The sequence below is a fragment of the Hippoglossus stenolepis genome, chromosome 11 (assembly GCF_022539355.2).
Source record: "Hippoglossus stenolepis isolate QCI-W04-F060 chromosome 11, HSTE1.2, whole genome shotgun sequence".
NCBI lineage: Eukaryota > Metazoa > Chordata > Actinopteri > Pleuronectiformes > Pleuronectidae > Hippoglossus > Hippoglossus stenolepis.
The window spans coordinates 10,857,099-10,879,752 of NC_061493.1; the positions used below are offsets into that span (position 1 = coordinate 10,857,099).

The 22,654-nt window shown below is 42.0% G+C and overlaps 1 protein-coding gene across 1 annotated transcript in view; it reads right to left on the minus strand.

Moving 5' to 3' along the window:
- Positions 1-241: 241 nt before the first annotated feature.
- epha4b (eph receptor A4b) overlaps positions 242-22,654 on the minus strand; it is an 86,519-nt gene continuing 64,106 nt past the window's right edge. Inside the window, exons 11-19 of the mRNA XM_035170594.2 lie at positions 21,763-21,830; positions 20,643-20,768; positions 20,189-20,374; positions 11,749-11,810; positions 8,301-8,510; positions 6,156-6,305; positions 5,695-5,888; positions 4,570-4,710; positions 242-4,351 (exon numbers count right to left, since the gene is read on the minus strand). Of these exons, the coding sequence (XP_035026485.1) occupies positions 4,252-4,351; positions 4,570-4,710; positions 5,695-5,888; positions 6,156-6,305; positions 8,301-8,510; positions 11,749-11,810; positions 20,189-20,374; positions 20,643-20,768; positions 21,763-21,830 (1,237 nt within the window). The 3' untranslated portion in view covers positions 242-4,251. The remainder of the gene's footprint in view (positions 4,352-4,569; positions 4,711-5,694; positions 5,889-6,155; positions 6,306-8,300; positions 8,511-11,748; positions 11,811-20,188; positions 20,375-20,642; positions 20,769-21,762; positions 21,831-22,654) is intronic.

Below are 22,654 nucleotides of genomic sequence, written 5' to 3' on the forward strand. Positions count from 1 at the left end.
CAACACTGGTCAGATGCTCACCAAAACAAAAATAGCTGACTTCAGGCTTTGTTACACGCGGCATTAAAAAAATTGCGCTTTTAATTTTAAAACATAATATTCTAACCCAAGTCCCAGCGTAATTCTACTGTGGAATTATGCAGGGAAATACATTTACTTCTTATGTGTATGTGTGTGAGAGAGATCGAAAGAAAGAGGCGCAGAGAATGTGTGAGGAGAAAAGGACACTGCAGGCGTCAGGTGAGAAATTAGAAATATTAGCATATTTATTACAGCGACATGAAAGACATTAGAATGCCTACACCCTTTACAACAAGCAACGCAGAGGAGACTGGCATGGGGACAAGTAAGCACTGTACGGTGGCCAAAGAAAGAGAGAGGGCAGTAGAGAAAGAGACAGAGAGCCGAGAGTCCCAAATGAGAATCACTCATGAACATTGACACTACAGGCCTGGTGGGCAAATGGAGGACACATGTCGTATTGCAGATCAAGCAAAACAACCCACATATTTATAGGGTGAACAGTGGCACAAACCTGGGATTTTGAGTGTGTGGGTCTGACTTTTGTATTCTCAATTTTTCTGAATGGGAAGTGTTGAACAAGCTTGAAAAAAAGAAAACACGATTAACTGATTTTCTTTGCCGATACTTTATCTCTTTCTAACCTTGACTTTGTATGAGGAATTTTGTACATCAACACAATTAAGCAAATGAAAGAAATGTAAGCCAATCACAATTATCACTGATTATATTGTTACTCAAATAAATAAGGACAATATTGCCATTTTCTCTTTCAACTTGACTGGTGAACAGCTTTTAGATTTATTATATTTCAGTACAAAATGACTTTCATCTGCGTAGAGAGTGAAGGTGCAGTTGGAGGGTGTCTCAATGGGGGGTTATGGGATGTTATGAAACTAGGGTGTTGATGTGAGGTCATCTTAAGAACACAGATAAATACTACCTGGACATACACTTTACTCTTAATATCAGCTCAGTAAATAAGGCATCTAAAAGGCCAGCGGTCAAGGGTAGCCCGCTAGAGTGGAATCATAGAGTTAGCAAGAGTAGAATGAACAGTTTCAGATGGTCTGGATTGTACATTTGTCTGTGATTTATGATACAAAACAGCAAAGAGGTTTGGCAGGAAGATTTTGATCTTTGAATTAGGTGATTTTAGCTGTAAATGTATCTGTACGCTTTTTATATTCAAACACATTTTCCATGCTAGTAGAGGTGAAAGTTTTGTCCATTTTTCTCTCTCTTGATAGGTCTCTGCCCTTAGTTGCATTTGCTTGGCCTGTCAAGCTTTCCATTCTCACACAACACATGAAATAAACACTGATTATGGTGACAGATTTACCATAACAATTTTAGACGATAACAGCTCATTTTCAACTGAAATGACTGTTGCTAGCACATTTGACCTAACTACTTAAGCTCAGCTATCCTTTCATTCATATTTCCAACTTAAATATGCACTTGATGGTTGGTTTTATACAGGATATTTTACTGAAAGATTGAGACTAAAGCTGCATGTCCTTGGAAATATGTTAATATCCTCACCAACTGACAATCCACATAGAGAAAATGGAAATAAAAACTGCATTGTACTTGAAGTACGGTGTAATTACTTATTCTAATAATGGGTTTCTCTCCTGCTAACCCTCTCTCATCCAGAACTGGATCCAACCAAGTGCAGAAATAGAACATAGTAGACGTGCTACGTTCTTCTTTTTTACATAATGTATAACCCCATAAACTATTGTAGACCTACAAGGTTGCTGCTTCTTGACCTTGGGAGTATTGCTTGGGTACTACTGTAGATAGTCAGCCAGTTAGCCAAACAGCCGACAATTGTAGGTTATGTAAGAAAAACATACAGTTAAATTGATTTCCTATATATTTTGGGAAAGGCTAAAAATGAAGTCTTTTAAAATGCTTGTACTCTGACCACAACTCCATTCACACCACTTCCGCTTGTAAAGTAATGCAAAGCTTGACAGGTCTGCTATGCCTAGGTTGGGTACAGTTCTTAAACTAAAGTTAATCAAATCACTGTTTTGGGGGAGGGGGTTTCATGAATATTCAATTTGTGCCGAAATCTCATCTGAGGATTTATCTCAACCTCACTCCGCCCCTTTCCTCCTCACCCAACCAAGCATTTTCAAACATTATGCTGTATGCGAAGGAAACGTACATGTTATTACTGTTTGAGGTGGGGTATGCCAGTGTATCAATAAAAAGAGTACATTCTACTCATTCTAACGCTATGGAAGAAACTGCAGTCACTGTCACCTGTCAATCAAAGCTGAAGCTTCGCACCATGCTACATTCCTTTGTTCAGACCAACAAATAACCTCCCTTCGCTTTTCTCCCGTACGACCTGCCACTGAACAAGTACTTCAGAAATCTCTTTTTCACAATAAAAGTACATCATAGTTCATCATCATCATCATCATCATTGTTATCATTACAAACATTATAACATTGGAAATCAACACTGTACATATTTTACACTATGATACAATCATATATACTGTACTTTTATGTCACTGTTGGTCCTATAGAGTACCACATATATTAAAAATGGGTTTGGGATTACACTCAAAGCAGGTTCAGTGCCATTAATGCAGTGAAGACAAAACGGGTCCCATCATATCTAACCTTGTAATTAACGTGATAAGTAGCTGCTTCCTTCTGCAAGGGAAAAAACATCAAACCAATTTATTTCCTTTTTTGCTGTAAACATTGTGATTTGTAAAATTGACTTAAGGGTGTTGGTTTGAAACAAGGGATGCTTTAAATAGGTTGACCTGACTGATAACAATAATTTGAGATGATACAAGACACACAAATCGAGATTTTTTAAAAGTAAGTTTTACCCTCTATAGTGGCTCCACTGAAAATTATCACTGTATATATTCCATCTTGCTTAAAATGTTTCAGTGCTCTTTTTTATCTGTCAAACTACTTGGGACAAAATACTGTAAATCGTGATTGGTCTTGTGATTGGTGCAACCATCGAGCCATTGGAGCTGTTGTAAAGGAAAGAGAATAGGGAGAATGTTGGTATGTTGCCCAGATGGACATCTCAATGTTACTTTACTGTACATGGCACAACACTGGAAAAACAAGTTACACGTTCTTAACAGTGTCAACTCTATCATGACCTTTGTGTCACCTTTGCTCTCCACAAAACACCATATATTTCTTCACACACCTGAAACATGGGAAGGCAAACTCTTAGGCTGAAATATCCCGAGCAACATCATACTGTGCGGACTGAACAGACAATGTTGTTTGGAATAGACAGTTATGGAAGAGTGGGAAAAAAATGTTCTCTGTGCTGTCTTCACCTTAAGCGGTTCCTGCTCTGACTTTGCACTGAGTTACATCATAAGTGCAAGCAGACAAGCAAACGTGCTCTGGGTCTAGTTGCTATGGAAGTGAGTCTGAGAGCAGTCGCCAGGGAAGCCCTTGTCCTGGTCAAATACTTTAATACTTCCGTCCTACATGAACTAGCAAAATCTACATCTCTCTCTATCTCTAAAGGTCCTTTTTTCGTCCCCCTCACCCCCTCACACATTCATGCCATTCAGAATCTCGGTTCATTCACTGGCGTTCTATGTACAGAGAGCATTGGAAGGGGCCATACATATACCAGGTAATAACTCCTATTAAGGTTGAGTGATATAAACCTCACCACCAATACAAACGTTAGGTCCATCTCTACGGTTGTGGGACACACAGCCCATATAAACATATATCTACACATATACATATCTTCTGACCCAGTTTAAACTCTTCATGGTGAAAACTCAAAACAAACAAAATGACAGTAAAAAACAACTGTACACCTCACAGACAGTGATAATTATATTCTAATTTGTTTTTGTCATTTCTTTTGTTAAAAATCTTGTTTTTTTAACTTTTCTTGAGCTTTTATGATGTGAAATGATCTGGGATGCTCTACATGTTGTCGTGTCTCTCAGTTGCTCCGTAATGGTGGCTGTGTTGCTGGGACTCTTGAGTGCTAAAGCTGGTAGTGCCCATCGAGGATGGGAAGAATGGTGAAAACTGCGAGAAGGTGATGGAGTCAAGCGTCCATGTTGTCTCCATCTCGGTGTGTCTCAAAATCAATGGAGGCCCAAGCACAGAGCATCCATTGCAACTCCATTTCAGGGGGTGTGAAACTCGTCACAGGAGCATCCATTTTGGCTCTGTCTCATTGTGTTTATGTGGACACTGTTATACTTGGACGTGCGCCCCCTGGGTCTGCAGACTCTGGACAGTGGATAAAATCTTCTTCTGGTGGCCAGCCAGAGTCACGCCCATCTTAGCCAATTCACTACGAGGAAGACACAAAAAAAAGGGTTTATTTTTATATTCTTAGCGAAATTCCCCTACAATGTCCTTCAAAGGCAGTACAATTCTTTTGTCTAAGATACTTGTGCAAATCCTTCAATTCTAAATGACACTCAAGTGGAATATAATAACATCTTTTACTGGCAATCTTGACCTTTTCAGTGTTTGATTTAACAAGGATGAGACTCAAGCCGCCTGTACCTGACACTGATGTAGAGGATTGAGTCCAAGCTGACGTATCCAGCACTGGAAAAGTTCTCCTTATACTGGCCCATCTTGATGGCCTCCAACCACTCATCCACTGTGTTTACGCTGAACTCTGGGGTGGACAGGTCCTCCCTGCTGGAATACAAAGCCACACTCACGTCTCAATCACGTTTCAGCCTGTTGAGAGGCTGAATAACAGCTTCCGACTTGTGCTGATGTCAGTCATTTGTCCTTGGAACTGTTATTAAATCTGAGTGTTGTTCGAGTTTTCACAATAATAAAAAAACATGAATTGTCAGGAAAAAACTTGAGTAGACGGTTAATACTTATTCATGCTGCTGGTTGTGGATTTGGACAGAATGGTTTGAATTCTCCTACAGCCGCAGCATGACAGACTCAAAACCACAATAAAAAAAATAAGAATAAACCCTAAACTTTAAACCTACCCATTAGTGGGTAAGTATGATTAATGACCTCTCCCACGTCCCCCCTTTTGCTTGCTTCCTTTTGTTAGAAATTGTTATAAATGATCTCTGTGTTTATTCATTTTCACGCTGAAACTTAGTTCTGTGCATACACAGAACTAATTACATCTGCATTATATGAAATATGCTCTTACATACAGTGTTGTTTGTGCTTTATTTAGAGCCCTATATGTCTACAAGTCTTGTGTATGATAAACTTCTTCCTTGTCACATTATTAATTCTGCTGATAGGTTTCCTGTTTAAAGTGTCTTCAGTTGCCTCTTAAGCTGACAGAAATATCTTCTGTTTTCTGGCCTGTTTTAGGACCTCGGCCTGGAATGTAAAATGTAAATGTGAAAATAATGATAGTCTGGATGTAAAACAGTAATACAGCTTGGGAGGCACGGTGTCGAAACTGAATGTTAGACTTTGGATATGCCAAGCCACAAACCTATATTTATATCTTTTCACTGACAAAAAAAAGATAACAATGTGATTTTACCTAAAAAATTGCAACCGACAAAGAAGATTTACAGTGTAGATGTAAGGCAGTGATCTCGTCTTCAATGCATGTCTCATCCTACAGTCTAACCAGTCCATCTCAAGCCTATATGCATGTGTCAGCTTTCAGATTTATAGCTTTCTCCCACTGACCATTCTGAGCTGTTGGCCAGCTCCCTGAGGCTGGCAGGGTTTCTGATGAGCTTGTCGAGGATTGTGACAATCTGTCCAAACTTTGGCCTGTCGCTCCGTCCCTTCTCCCAGCAGTCCAACATGAGCTGGTGCAGCACCACAGGACAATCCATTGGAGCGGGAAGACGGTAGCCCTCATCTATTGCTTTGATAACCTATTGGGAGATAGAGGCGGATATTAAGGTCTGTAAACAATAAATGAATGAGAAATAAAAATGTCCAGGAAAATTGATTATCATATTTTAATTGAATTTAGTTGTATTTGTAACGTCAGATTATAACATGTATGGTCTCAAGGCCGTTCACGTAGTATGATCGAGATCTAACAATAATATACAGAGAGAAAGCCAACAGTTGAGGTATGAGGGAAAATACGTTGTTAATGCTGAAGCTGAGACATGAGGCATGTGTTTGTGACTCACATCCTGGTTGGACATCTCCCAGTAGGGTCTCTCTCCATATGAGATCACCTCCCACATGACGATACCGTAACTCCACACATCGCTGGCCGAGGTGAACTTCCTGTACGCTATAGCCTCTGGAGCCGTCCATCTGATGGGGATCTTCCCTCCCTGTAAACGGTTCACATCACAGTTGGCACATTGTTGGCATGCTGATTATGAACTTGATGTTTTACCCTGTTGGTAATAGTGTAAATATTTAAAGGTTGTTTTATATTGCTATTTTTCTCGCCAAGTGTTAGTTAGTTAGATCTGACAAAGCAGATTACAAGATTGTGCCCACCAGGACGCCTGGTGCCATAACCGAGAAGGTGAGATTATACACCACCTTGACAACAGCACTCCTCTCTGATGTACCCACAACATAAGGTGACTTTTGCCTCTGTGTTTATTTTCGCACACTTGAATTTCTTTTGACGTCAATCTCCTTTTTTTTCTTCCACGCAGCTTCTGCCTTTGTTGTTGATGCACAGATCAAAAGGATTCCATAAAGCCCACTGTATAGACACAATGGGCAGTGCAGTACCGCCGCTCTCTCTCTCTCCCTCTCTTGTCTACTCACAGGCTGTACCTCTATAGGGCCCGCTTCAGCTTTTTAACATGCGGCAGCTGCCTCTGCACCACCTAGCATTCCCCATCTCTGCTCGGTCAAAGTCAAATAAAAGACAAAGCTGCCAAGTCACTCAGCACTGTACTTTTGTTTCCGCCGCCCCCTGTCCACCCCTACACCATCTTCTCTTTTCTCTTAACTGCTCTCTCTGGATCCTTACCCTACCCTCCCTTATTCTCTCTCTCGCTCTCAGCCTCCCTAGATCTCAGTCTTATTTGATATCCACTCCTTTCTCCTCGTCTCTTCCTCATCTCCACCTCGGCCTCTCCCCTTTCTCTCCCCCCTCCTCCTCCTTGCCTGCAGCTCTCCATCTAGGTCTCCTGACATCAGTCGGAGGCTGTGTGCGATTGCAATAGAGCAGTCAGCGGCTGATACACTCCTCCCAGGGCAATGCTAATGCCATATTAAAAATAACATCCCGACACTTCCTATGAATATGAATAATGCCATCTCCTTGTGGGCATTTTAGATGAGTTACTCCGCAGTGGTTTAAGTCACTGACGTTTGAATTTGTTCATTCTCTCGGAACTCTGTGAGAGGATGGTGATGCTATCAAAGACTTCTTCGGTACGACTATACTGCACAGACACACAACTGTAAAAAACTACCTTATACCTTTGTCGAGTCATTAATGAAACATTTTCTACTTATAAAAATAGGGCGTTCATATCTTGGGTTCATATCTGTTGTAGTTGAAACTTGACAAGTTGAATGAATGTCAGGCTTCCTTTGGTAGTTGCACTTTGACATACTGTATCTTTAAATGACCTTAACTCAGTGATCCACTTAACTGACTTAACTAACTAACTTTGTTCTATACGCCATGACATCCTTACTGCTATTGTAGGTATTTACAATATGCAGAGTTTTTATTCCGTCATTTATTACCATACACTATTACCATTATTTATCCATGTGTATATATTATTTTTTTATTGAAATGGACTGTCATAACAGAGACAGTGTTGTAGTACAACATGAATTGTTCGATTTAATGTCGAAATGAGCATGGATGATGATCAGCTGTCATCTCAGGGGTCGGGCCTGCTCGCTGCCAACATGACAGGTTGGTATAACCGAGTGGCAAGTGGATCCTCCATAAGCATTATAGTAGTAAATCAACAATATATTTAAATATCTAGATGATTAGTTTTTCACCTGAATAAACTCCAACAAACGAGAACCTATTTCGCTCTCTAGACTGTGTACAGGTCAAACTGCAACTGCGTGCTTGTGCACCTGCTTTACCTCCACAGATGGAATCTATTCTGCAGGAAACACTGCATGACTAATATGACACCAATTTTCATAGGTATATTTCTTTTACTGCTACTGGCTGTTTTCGAGCCCCCATTGGACTGGGTCTCTTAATTTAAAGAACTTAATTTATGCACATATGGTTTTCATTCGGGTTCAGGCACAGTAATGTAGAGGTCAATTTGGTATCTGTAATCAGAGACAATGCGACAGAAGCAGCCTGTGACAAAGTGTCTTACCCTTGTAGTGTAGGCAGCCTCTGGGTCGTCCTCCAGAACCCGACTCAGGCCAAAGTCCGACACCTTACACACCAGGTTGCTGTTGACCAGGATGTTTCGAGCTGCCAGGTCTCTGTGAACGTAGCTCATGTCTGACAGGTACTTCATACCGGAGGCGATACCGCGCAGCATGCCGACCAGCTGGATCACCGTGAACTGGCCGTCATGTTTCTGTAGAGAGACAAGGAGAAAGATGAATTAATACAGAGTGCACAGTGTAAATGCTGACATGAAGCTGCAGTATGGGTGGCATGGTGATTAGTGCCAGGTCCTTCAGCAACCGCAGCTGGAGTGGAAAGTTCAAGCCAGGACTCAAGTGCCTGCGATGGCAGGAGTCCATGCCTCTTAAGACTCCCTGAGCAGGAGTCTGAATCCCTTCCAGCCCCTGCTAACTCTGCACTTTGACCTCTCTCTGGAGGGTGGCGAGCAAAAGATGAATTTGTCCTTCTAGGGATCATTCGCGGATCACAAAAAAATCCTGCTAGCAGAGGATTGTATGTGACAGAGACAGAACTCTCCTCTCTAACTCTGACCATGTGCCCAAGCAGCGCTCACTGGATTTCAGATTTGAGCTGTCTTTGGCAAAGAGCAGGGCCTGTTGATCGATGGTAGTCCAACTCACCTTCTCCTGCCAATTATTTCTGCCCTGGGCCAATGGTCCCCATTGAAATGTTATCACTCACCTTCTCTTCTTTATATCATCTCTCCTTCTCTCTGTCTCTTTGTTCTCTCCATCTCTCTCCTCAATCTCTGTCTCAGACAGAGAGAACTCTGTATTACTTTGATTCACTCTCCATCTATCTATCTATCTCCCTTCATCTTTCTGCATCTGTGCGGCCCCTGCACTCCCCTTCCTCTATCGTTCTTTTGCTGTCTCTCCCTCGGCAGCTGTGGAGTAAGTTAATTAGCCGGTGGTTTTGTGAGATGCTGATTGATTGGACTGTCTAACAAACCTACAGACTTCCTCTATCAATCTGCCCACCACACCGCCTTGCCAGGAAGAAGGAGAGAGGGTGGGCAGGCCAGGGGAAGAGACAAATGTGGGGCAGAGAGGTTTGATATAGAGACAAATGAGAAAATTAGGATTTTTTTGGGCAAATTTTTGGCATATTAGCAAACTTATTCCCTCAAAACTGAGGTGGAAAAGATAGAAAGGTTAGATAAAGACAGTGACAGGGAGACTAAGAGAAGATTCTCCCTGACGGAGCAGTGGTTTTGTTATTTCTAAGGGAGAGCTGCTTGATAAATGGACGGCCTAATTAAAGACATATGGATGCCAGAAGCACGGATGAGCTGTAAAACCCATAAAAGTGAGTCTATAATTGTATTGAGCCACTACGGACGCTCTCTATGACCCTTATTATAATGCATACTGTAATACATAACATGCATGTGTCTGTATACGAGGGTTGTTTGTGTGTGTGTGTGTGTGTGTGTTTCAAGACACGCTTTAGCCATTTTTCATTTGTCAGGTTTAATTTAATTTTGCTTCGGTGTTGCTGATGGGATTCGCGTCTATTTAGCGATGGGCCTATCATCACAGGTTTAACAGCTTTGGAGCGCTGCAGTGATTTTTAGTGGCTGATAACAACTGTGAATATGAATCAGGGGAACTTTAAACATGATGCATGCAAGGGCTGTAACCATCTACTCATCCAGGTGTGTGCAGATCTCAATTCACAGAGTTATTGTCACTTGTGCTACGTGTTGTGTTCGAGCATCATAAATCACACTTTTGTCACATTCCACAGTGTCGTATCCTTGTTTTGATGCAGCTCTCATTAAATGAATGAGTCATTCTTGTGTGTACAAAATTCACATTTCAAGAGATGCTTGAAAACCTTCTGTCAAATTTGAGAGAATATTTTTAAGATGAAGTAATTCTTTAAAAACATCAACTCATGATAATGACGCATGAAGTGACAGCCTCTTCTATGATGTTGTCTACAATAACAAAGCAGAACCTCTACAGACTTTCTTAAATCTATTCACTGACACGAGTTTCAGCAATAACCTTGAGCAAAAGCTACTTTTTCTGACTTCATTTTATAAAACTATTTACAGAATTTAAACTATGTTCCATAACCTGCTCTTCAAAACATTTATGTCAACCAGTCTCTCTGTATTCAGACTGTATGAAAGTGTCTCTACAGGAATATCCCTGCTGACTATATTTCTCTGTTCATTCAAGATAGTGTTGATATATTTTGAATCTCATTTATTTAATTTTCTACCTTGACACTTAACAATATGACTGCAGAGGTATTAAATTTCATTTGAATTGAACTGTTAATTTCCAGGTCCCCTGACGGTGCATATATCGCACACAAAGCAATACACTTTCTTTGTTTAATAGCCTGTTTGTCAGCAGTCTGCTGCTGCTGTTTTGTGCTCTGGGTTACCTGGTATCAAACAGCATGTGGTCCGAGTGTTTGGAGGATATGCATCTGACTGAATGTTTCTCACCTCCCCTCAGTCCAAACTAACAAAAGGAAAAGTGTAGTGTGTGCGATTGTGAATGACTCCTTGTAGTGGATAATATTGGCATGGTTCCAGAAACTAGGTCCATATTCCTGAATCAAGCTTCAAAAGTACCTGGAAGCTCTGTTTCCACTGCAGCAACAATAAACATGAAGGAGATTCAAATAGCGCTGCTGCCAATAGGAAAAGAGATAAGTACAAAAAACTAAGCGTATTCAAAACACGTGAAATGCTTGACTTAAATAAATATTATGGGCTATTGCGGAGATTGACCATCTGAAATAAAACGCTGGAAAACTCAACGAATCAGGAATCCTCAGGGCTGCATGCAGGGACTTTACGGGGTGTAAATAATTTACCAGGAGCTTAATTTAACCAAAGGTTCCTAGTTCCTTGATGGAAATGCATCTTTAGTCTACTATTTTTGTTGTTCCATCTAATGAAGATGTGCTGCATTTTTTTTTATAATGCGAAAACAGTCTGACCTGTTGTTCCCAGCTGCACACATTTTATCTTTTAAGCAATAATCACGCGTCAGCAATGAAATCTTTTACTCTCTTTATGTGATGAATACTTATAAAAATTTGATTTAACCAGCTCAAAATCCCCCATCAGCTGTAATAGTGTGGTTTATTTGAAATAATACTTGTTAAATTAAGTCCTTGAAAGACTGAACTTAAGGCCTTGGTGGACTTTATAGATTAAATTCTCCAGATCTGAGGGATGAAAGAGATTTTTCATCAGGTGTTTTTATATATTCTCAAAAGAATGTGTCAGTGAGTACAGCAATTTGGGGGAATTAACTCAACTATTTTAAACACTTTACAGCTGTGGCATAATTTTCCACAGGGCTTGAGTGAAGACTCGCGGCCCTGAACTTGGGGGCAGATCAGAGCGCTGTTTTCCTTCCATCTGAGCGGTGACTCACCTTGAGGAAAGTGTCCAGAGATCCGTTTTCCATGAACTCTGTTATGATCATCACTGGTTTACCTACAGAGACACAGAGCAGGGCGGCTGTTAGTTGGAGCGTAATTACAAGGAAAAGAGACACAAAACTAAGAGAAGAGGACAAGAGAAGAAGTGGAGTCCACAGCTGTGACCAGCCTTCCTCTCTGTCTCCCTGCGTCTCTCTGGGGGATTACATGGCATGTCGTCATCAGTCACACTGACAGCTTCTAATCAGCCCTCTCCATAAATGCCAGGAGATAATTAGAATGGACCAATCCACTAGAATATGTGTGTGGGTGAGTTGGTGTGTGCGTGTGTATGAGGGGGCCTCCTGAGATCTCATGAATACTAATCAGCCTCAAGGGGAAGGGGGTTGTGGTCAGATCGCAGTGCACCTGCATGAGTGTGTGTGTGTGTGTGCACGTGTGCGATGAAGGGGTGTTTGACTGACGGGCCCTGTGCACTATGGTCCCCTGCATGGCATCTGGTGGGGCTTACAAATGATTAACAAAGTACCTGCAATCAAACATACAAACACACACACACACACATACACACACACACACACACACACAAAACAGCAGTTATCCCTAGTTTACAGGCTTCTTATAAGTACCACCCCCTACAGCTGAGCTTTACCAATAACAAACCAACAGGCTACATGTTATGTGTGTGTGTGTGTGTGTGTGTGTGTGTACGTGTGTACGTGTGTGTGTGTGTGTACGTGTGTGGCTGTGGCTTGTAAACACACAGTCTATGTCAGCTGTGATGAATAGGTCACATTTCCCCAATCAGACCTCAGAGATCCTGGGAAAAAACTTGGGGGAGAGATAAAGACAGCGCACACAAGAGGGGAAGAGAGACTGGAAATCGTACTTTAATTCAAAGTCTCCTTATTCAGCAGCTTTCTATAAAATAAGACGCTTTCATTCTTTCTTTCTTTGTGGAGTACCCTTTGTATTTAATATGTATTATATAAAACACCATTCAGCTTTATTTAGTTAAGACAGAAAAAGAAAGGGACACATGAAGGCAAAGTTATATATACATAAAGAAGTGATAGGAACATAAATATAAATATATAGTGTACATGTGTATTTACATAAGATAAGCCGAGGGGTTGTGAGATGAGGGTGGACAAAGAAATTCTGATCAGAGAACAGGAGGAAAGGTCAAAAGCTTGTCACGGAAAGGCAGGAACAACACCACCAAGGCCTACAGTGAAATTGTAGGTAAAGACAGCAATACATCACCTTAAATGAATTCACTATCTCACTGCAGCACGCACGCATACACACACACACACACACACACACACACAAACAGAGTCGGCTGGTCTCTGGTGGCGGTGTCTTCTATGACAGTAACATTAGTCTCAGGGATAAAAGTGAAAGAGAATTGGATTTTCCTCTGCTAGGGGTGAAGACTGCCGGTCACATTTATCTCCACAAGGGGCCTGTGTTGTGTGTCTGTGTGTGTGCTTGTGTGTGATAGAGAGACGGCTGGTTTCAGGGCATTGCAAGTGGAGAGGGAATGATAACTGCCTGATTTCAGCTCTGATCAGAGATGGAGAACACATGTATGCTTTGTGTGTGTGTGTTTGTCACAGCAGATTTAACAGCTGTCAGGCCTGAGTGAAAGGAGGGCTGAGTCTTCACAGCCTCTTTCCACCTATAGGAAAGAGAGAGAGAGAGAGTGTGTGTGTCTGTGTATATGTGTCTCAGCTTGTAGACCCCATGAACGTTGTATACATGTATGTGGTTCTATGTGTGTCTGTGTGTATCTATACAGAACAGCCAGGCATAAATGTCATATTTTACAAAGTAGACAACCATGATATGGAAAAGAGGTATAAAATAAAATATAAAAATACCTCAGAAAACCAATTATGTGTGTGAGTGTGTATGTGTGTGTGCTACATGTGTATGTATGCCTATGTATGTTATCAAGGACGAAGAATATTACCTTCAGCGTTGCATGCAGTCGAGAGAGAAACACAATGATGAAACACATTCATCCTGTTGTCTTGGCTTAGAGGAGCATGTGAGCCTGGCATGTAGTCACACACACACACACACACACACACAAGACTATCACCAGCCACCATCTAGACACCTGCCATACAAGATTATCCCTGCAACTGTGAAAGATAACAGAAGTTACCAATATACCAGACCACATGCACTCATGCTGTATATTAGCCCATTCTGTCTCGATGTCAGGTGCCAGTGCAAACACAAACACACACTCAACAATACAATGAACCCCTTTTACTCCTTGTTAGGACTTCTTCACACGTTACCCACACTCCAGACACACACTCACTGGCGAGACGAAGCCTCTCTGGCTCATCGTGGAGCTCAAACATTCAGAAGAGCGCTCCTCAATTTCCTCCTGAAAGCACATAATTAACTAATCACATTCACATTCATTGCAATGTATTGCCTCTCATCGCCTTCAGGAATAACACACAGCCGCTAAAACCACCACCAACTCTGTGTGTGTGTGCCCGCAGATTGGGTATTGATGTTCTGCCAGGTGGAGTGTGTTATGGAATGGATCAGAGAGGAGTTTGCTCCCTTTTACAGCTCTTCATTAAGTGAAGGTAGAAAGTGATGCCTCTGCTTTATCCAGGATAAAGCTCAGATCATTTCGGCCTCCCGTGGGTGTGTGTTCCTGTACTTATGTCTTTGTGAGGACCATTTCAAGCATAGACCCTGAAGACCTTTTTGGAGAGTGAGGAGATTTTGACTGGTCCTCACTTTTTCTATGAGCTGTTTGTGGGTTAAGACTTGGTTTTAGGGTTAGAATTAGGTTTAGGTTCGGGCTAGGCATTTAATGTGGATGGTTAGGGTAAGGGGTTACGGATTGTATTATGTCAATGAGTGTCCTCCCTAAGATAGAAGTACAAACGTGTGTGTCAATTACTGTGTATGTGCATGAAAGTGATATCAAACACTTCTAGTATATCTGGGACATTTCATTATGAGAGGCTGTTTGGTTGTGTGTTGGTGTGGATGTATACAAAAGTGGTAGCTTCTGTATATACATCTTGACAATTACATCTAGTGGCTATCACTGCGTGTGTGTGTGTGTGTGTGTGTGTGTGTGTGTGTGCGTGCGTGTGTGTGTGCGTGTGTGCGTGCGTGCGTGCGTGCGTGTGTGTGTGTGTCTGTGCGGGCGCACCGGTGGGCCACATTACCACATTATTGAATGAGGCAACTCAAGGTACAAACGAGAAAATGAAATAACTGCTGTATTGATTAATGTTAAGGGTCTGAACTAAATGATACAATGCTTTTAACACAGTACAGATCTCTGTTCTGGGAAGTGCCATGTGAGGATGCAGGGGTGCGTAGAAACAGGAAGACAGAAACTCAATAACCTTATCCTGGGCACCACCGCACACTCCACCCCCCTCGCTTCTTCTTCTCCGCTCATTTCCTCACGTTTGTCTCTTCGCCGTCTCTCCCCTCATCCATCCACCCCTCTTTTCCTCAAATCTTCGCACACATCTTTCCCCCCTCTCGCCCTCATTTGTTCTCAAGCCTCATCTTCTCTCATTTCCTCACTCTTGTATCCTATCTCATCCATCCATCTCCCCCCTGGCCCCCCTACATCCCGCTACCATCGTCACCTTTTCTCCACTTTCCCCTCCTGTTACTCCTCTTGCTCATTTGTCTCAAGATCTGCATACATATTCAAAATCGGAATCGTTGGGTATATGTGTGACTCTGTGTGTGTGTGTGCGTGTGCGTGTGCGTGTGTGTGCAGTGTGGGCAGATGAGATGGAGCTTGGTAATTGAGGGTTTTCCAAACGAGCCGATTGTTGCAGTGATTGTAAAACACATAAAGGACGGATGGATAAAATGAGGGAAGGGGGAGATGAAGGGAAGATAAGGGGATGGAGGAGGGGAAAGGGGAGGGTGGGAGGAAAAAAGGGGCAGATTGCTGCACTCTCCTGATGTGTAGAGAGACAGATAAAGAAAAGAGATCTATTTTTTCTCCCCTCCTTTTCTGCATGTGGCACTCTAATTAGCATGACAATAGCAACAATCAGGTGACAGACAACAGAGTAGGTTATTAGAGTGGCACATGGCGGGTGCTTGAGGCTTATGAGGTTTAGAACGCTTGCTCGCTCGCTCGCTCACTCACTCACTAACTACTTACTAACCTTAACTATCACAATTAAACCCTAACACCAGAAGCCGAGTCTTTCCCCTAAAAAACTGTCTAGACTTGTGGGGACCTCAATTTCTGTCCCCACAGTGTCATGAGTCCTGATGGGTACGTTTGTATTAACATTGAAGCCCATCCAAAAGTAATTCATGCCAATACAACCATTTGTACTTTTATTGCTACTATAAATACTACAATGCTGACAGTGTTACTTTTACTACTTTTCCTCTCACATCAACAAGAACAAGAACTACAACTGTCAACTAGCATTACTGCTTCCTGCACTGTTCTGCTTCAGAGCTTAAGTGATTATTCTAATTAATTGACTGTTTGGATAATTGCACAGCTTGAAAACAGTCAGATCTCACTGGGGAATCTGCAGGAAACCCCACAGACCATTTGGACCTTTTCATGCCACAGACTTTAGTTTTTACTAATCCGAATATGTCCTTGCAAGATAAGGCAATCTTTTTGAACTGCTGTTATGTTGTTGTACTGTTGTTGTATGTCACATCTTGCTCCTTTAATCTCTTATCTTACTTTATTTTACTTAAGGTACATTTTATTGTCCCAAAGATAAACTTGTCTTGGGCTCCAAGCTACTGCATTATACAACATACAGCAAAATAGTGCACATCATATAAATACATCATACAGTTGCAGACAACTAAAAGCTATGAGACAGTGGTACTGATGGAAGATGGGATGAACGAGTTCTTACACGGATTCAGTTTGCAACTTGGCATTCAGAACTGTACTCAGGAGTGGTCACTGTTTTGGTCGTGTTTTGTGTTTTCCTGTACTAACCCTGTATGGAAGTGATGATTTCTATCATCGTTGTCCTGGCTCAGGTGAACTCCTAGTGATCTCTCATGTGATGTTTCTTCAAATGCTTATTGCCACACTACTGCCACCCCTAGTGAAGTCTTGCATACGGTACACAACACAGTTTCAAGTGTAGGACTTTCCAGCATCAAATATTTTATATATCTCTGGCTAAGGCGACACGACCAACCACTGCTGCAACAGCTTTTTTGTAGCAGCAGAGCAAAAGTGATTTCCGGGAAAAGAAAATTGCAGTTTTATCTGGGTGAAACTAATATACTTTAAAGATGTGGTTTTAGATCAATAGAATCACTTAGCTCTCTCTGTCCGACCCGGCATTTTACAGTATCTGTATGAGAACATCTCTACTTAAAGGGGACATAGCATGCCCATTTTACCACAAGTTGATATGGTTCCTTGGGGTCTTAATGAAATGTCTGTAACATACTTTGGTCAAAATGGCCAAGACCATGTAGGAGACTTCCAGTTCCTTGTTACGACACAATACCCAGGAAGCGCAATCGAGTCGCTCAAGCATGACGTTTCTGACTTAGAGGAACTATAACAAAACGCGCGAGTGTTTTTTCCCCAGAGTTTTTGGGTTGGTAGACATGCCAGATACCCACATTAACCTGTAGAAGCACTAACAAAGTGGAATTTGCATGCTATGTCCCCTTTAAGTCTTACTCAACTAATCATCTTTAGGTTTTGGATTAATCATCACACAAAACACTACTACTAGGGCTGATTTTACTACAAGAGTTATTTCTGCCATTGCTGATCTTACTGCTGCTCCCACTCGCACAAACCAGTCCAACACCTGAGCCCAGAGCAGTCAGGGTCAGTCTGCCTGATTAGACTGAGGGCGGTGTGAAGGGACCAGCTGGTGCTAGAGAGAAGAAAAAAAAAGCCTGAAGGAATTATTGACCCATCTCAACTCTCACCCCCTCGCTCGCACATACACACCCTGGGCTGTGACCTGTGAAATTACTGCTCCGCTAGTGAGATTTGTTTCTGAGGAGCTCTATCAGCTTCTCAATGTGCCGTGAAGACAGGTGAGAGGAGAGGCACAGAAAGAAACGCATGTAGAAGTAGACACAGACACTCATTGCATGCATACGCCATAAACACAACATGGACACATCTTTTTAATCACAGAAAACAGAGAAGTTAAGAGCTCCTTGTTTTATGGAAGAAATTTGCTTGTCAAGCCAGGGTTCTGCAGTTTAGCTGTGCTATTGTCCCTTGTCAGTAAATGTACAGTATTAGGCAGCAATTTGTAAATGTATTGGGGGTATTTTGAATCAGAATAGAGTGTGCCAAAAAAAGGAGAAAAGAAAGTGCCATAATTACGTGTTGGCCTGTCAGAATAAAAGAAACCCATTTGTTTGTTGCTGCATTACTTTTGCAAACTGCCTGAATCCTGCGAACCAAAGGTCACAGTCATTAAGCATCAAGCATCCTTTCGACAATGAGAGAGAGAGTGAGAGTGAGAGAGAGAGGATGACGGAGGAAAGGAAATGAATAAGAAATGCAGAGGGGTCTCATTGTTAATATGCCTGCTGCTGAATATTCATGAGGCTAAAAAACACATCCAATTAACTTTATGAATTATTAATATTCATGATAAAAGCCCATGCATATGCATTTGCTCTTTTGTTGTTGGCCTAAGTGCCACTGAGAACCACTGTGTGATGGACTAAAAATCTTTGCGTGTATGTGTGTGCGTGCGCGTGTGTGTGCGTGCACGTGTGACAGAGGGAGAAAGCAGGGAGGCAGAGGTTTATTGGTCTACCTGCATGTTTACATTTCTATTTCTTTGTACAAACTCTCTCTCTGTCCTTTTTGCTCGCCTGTAGATCTCCTGACAAACAAGTGCATAACAAGGTGTCAGACCAGTGGCAGTGAGGAAGGTGAATACGAGGGAAGAGGGAGGCCAGCTGATGTGAAAACACATTTTATGCGTGAAAAGGTTACATGTCCACACAGGCGTCTCTCTGGCGTCAGAATGAGCAGGAAGCAGGGTTTTGATCGCAGGTATTAAATGTTAAACACGTGTTAACGAGGTGCTACTGCGTGGTGACAACACCTGTTCTCAGCGATCCCTTGTTTTGACACTTAAAATTAGGGATGGAAGAATGAATTACTTAAATGAATTGCCACACAGCCCGTGACCATCCAGCCTCACATAATTTTTTCCAAAAGCTCTGACTCTTAATGGATATACTATTTTCAAAAAGGGAATAATCCAGACTTGCGCCACATGCTAAATACCAGGCATTGTTAGATCAACAGTGACAAAAAGTAATTTATTCCAATGGAGGCTGAATCAAACCACATTGTCTAGACACAAAGGCAAAAATTGAGAAGTTTGGAAGCACTGCTGGGCCAGTTTTGGTTTGAAATGTCCAGGGCTGCGCGATAATATGCCTGAGTAAAAACTGAGACATTTGGAAATGAGGATGCTGACATGTTTGACATCAGTCACAACTCGATTTCTAGCGGTAAAAGCAATCTGTTCCCTCCAAAATCTATCTCTGCTGCTATATGTCAACTAATAACAAACCAAGCTTTGCATTTTGGTTTCATAGTGACTGTCTATTGTTTGGTCCTGAACGTAGGGATGTCTAGATAGAGCAAGGATTCAGCTTTCCTCCGTATTTCTTTGTTCAATTTTGTAAAAGCTCCGGTGTTCTTGGAGATCGGATCAACAAAAGTGGTCAAAACAAGCAGAGCGAGCTGTGTGTGCTTTGTTAGTGCGGATGTGAGATGAAATCCAGCAGAAAAGGTGAAAAGGACATGTTTATGTGGCTTAGTGTTGATGTACTCTGAGATTTAGTGAAAGCAATAGAGGTAGAGAAGAGAAGAACAAGGAGATTAGATGGACACTGACTGAGAGAGAGAGAGGAGAGTGAGATAGGGACATTAGAGGAGAGCAGGATAGTGTGTGTGTGTGTGTGTGTGTGTGTGTGTGAGAGAGAGTGTGCGTGCGTGTGAGTGTGCGTGTGTCTGAGAGATCGAGAGAGCGAGACCCAACGATAACAAATCAGCTCTTTTGTTGAACCAGGATGTCTATCTCACCTACATGAACAAAAACCTGCTCTAATTGCCTAACACAATCATGTGAAGTACACAAGTGGCTGTTTGGGTTGCGGATGGACGCCATTCACATGTACACTGCCATGCGTCATCAGTTTGTTACCATGGTAATGGCTCTTTTATCTGATCAAGGATCACCGCCAACATCGCCATCAGCTCTGCTGTGTCTCACACATGCATGTGTGAAACACACACACACTCGCACACCATTATTACACCACACATACAGAGAAGAGAAAAAGGAAAGTACACAGACCACACACCTCCTTCAATCACCCACCCACCCATGCAGGACGATGTGGTTTTATAAGACTCACATCTCGTCACGACGCCCTCCAGCCTGATGATGTTGGGATGGTCAAACTGTCCCATGATGGAGGCCTCGGACAGGAAGTCCCTCCTCTGTTTGTCAGAGTAGCCCGCCTTCAGACTCTTGATGGCCACGTAGATCTCCCTCTTTCCCTGCACACGCAGCCGACCACTGCACACCTCCCCAAACTCTCCTACACACACACACACACAGGGAGAAGATACAAGCTTGTATTTATGAGAAATTATTTTACATGACCAAAATAGTTTAATTTTAAAGGTGCTTCTTAGATATTTATTTATCAGTTTCCAGAAATAAGGTAGACTGTCCGAGCATGTAAATACGACTGAAAGGAATCCTTGAAATGAACCACAGTTTAAGTTCTTTGAATTCACAAGTTCAATTTTTAATACTCTTTTGAGTTATTAATACAGCCCACTGCTGTTTCACTGCCAACTCACCAGCTCCAATGACTCTCTCTATGCGGATATTGGAAGCATCGATCTCTTTGGCAAAGTCTCTTACAGCCTGGTTGGGGTCTTCGTAGGTGTGAGGATGGATGTAGGTCCTGCTGCCTGGAAGCTTAACTTCAGGAGTGGAGAAATCAGGAGATGACAGGTTAATGCTAAATGAATTATATCATATTCAGCTTTGACTCAGTATTTAATAATTAAAGAATAAAAAAGTGAATACATAATACTAAAGAATAAAGATAAATAGTTAGTATTCTCCAGGAGCTGACACTAATTCCTCCTTTATGTTTGCGCCTGTTGAAATGTGAGCTTGAGTGTGGGCGCTGTGTTTGAGTGACATTACAAATTATTACATAATAAAACACATAACTACTATGTTAGCAATGGTGTTAAAATGACTCATAATTTTAACAGGAGCCCATAAGGAGCTTCACTCTGCCAGCAAACATTTGTGCATGAAAGTGTGAAACAATGTGGTTTAACCACAGTGATACAGAGATAGAGAATGATATACGCTGCAACTGTGTAATTACCTATGATACATATGAAGGTGTGTAAACGAAGTATAGGTGTTGTATGTGAACGGTCATTTTTAAGAGTGCTGCCATTTCAGAGTGCTTTTGCTCCTGAATGGTTCAGCTGAGTTCAAAATGATAAAATATTCATCCTTGTGTCTGTTGTTTACGGCCATAAATACAGTCAGTGCTGTGATTCAGTGCAGGCGGGTGTGAGGTTTGGCTAAAGACATGTTATGTGAGTGTGTGTGTGGGGGGTGCTTGCATAAGCATAAACTTAAATTTAAAAATAAGAAAAAGTTTGAAACACTGAAAATACAACTTCAATTTGCTGAAGGAAACGACAGTATTTAATGATGCTTTCACACCTACAGTCTGACTAAAAGAGGTGGTTTGGTCTGTATCAAATTGAACCATGGTTTTGTTCGTTTGATCAGACCTTCGGCCCAATTGCAGGAAGTTGAGCCACGTCCGATGCACGTCTCTCTACAAACCACGTATGTCATGAAAAGTCTTTAGTGCTCTCCCCTAATTGCTATGGGAAGCTATGTGAATGCTTGTGTTTCCATTTGTATAAATGCATGTGTCTTCACCTCGGCCGTGCTGGAACTGCATCTTCTCCTCATCGGGGTCCTGCTTGGCTTTGATATATCCACAGTGCCTGAAAAGAAATGCAAAGGTGGAAGATTATCCTATTCTTCAAGCACACATACTGCACAACAATATTTCCCTCCCTTATGAAGGATCACATAATCTTGGTTGCATGTGTTTTCTATATTAAAAAGCTACTGTGTAACATTTCCAGGAAAGTCCCAAACTACTCCGTGCACAGCCGACAGCGGTTTGTATGAACAACTAGATAGTTCCCTCTTCTCTGCACGCCCCACTCCTCTATCTAAGACAAGCCTGGAGGAGACAAAAACAAAAACAAACTATTCCTCTTTTTCTCTGTCGATTCCACACTTCCCTCTGAGCTGTTATGCCTGAGGATGAGTGAGTGAGTTATTGAGTGAATAAATGTGTGTGTGGTGTGTGTGTGTGTGCGTCACTGATGTCCCCATAGAGGCAGACCCCTGCATTAAAACACCCCTCTCTTTTTTTTAATCTCCCCTCTGGCCTTTAACCAATGCCTCTAACATTATCATGGGTCACAAACACAGCCTTTTATGCCCTCTCCCAACCCCCTTGTGCACACACCCTGCAGCGCGGGTCAGTTCAACAGCCACAGCAGAATATTGACGAATTGATCAATTCAATCCTGGCGTCCAGCCGCGAGGAAGTGTTAGACTTATTCTGTTTTACAGACCTCACAGGGGGGTTGCTGCCAGTGTGTGTGTGTGTGTATGTGTGTGTCTTGCTGGATGCTGTGGTGCCCTATGTTTGTGTCAGTGTATTTTCTCTCCACTTTGTTGTGCTCCAGCCTTAAACAGTGTTTAACAGCTCTAATCACCCGCGGCTAACTCTGTCTCTGAGATTTACAGCTCT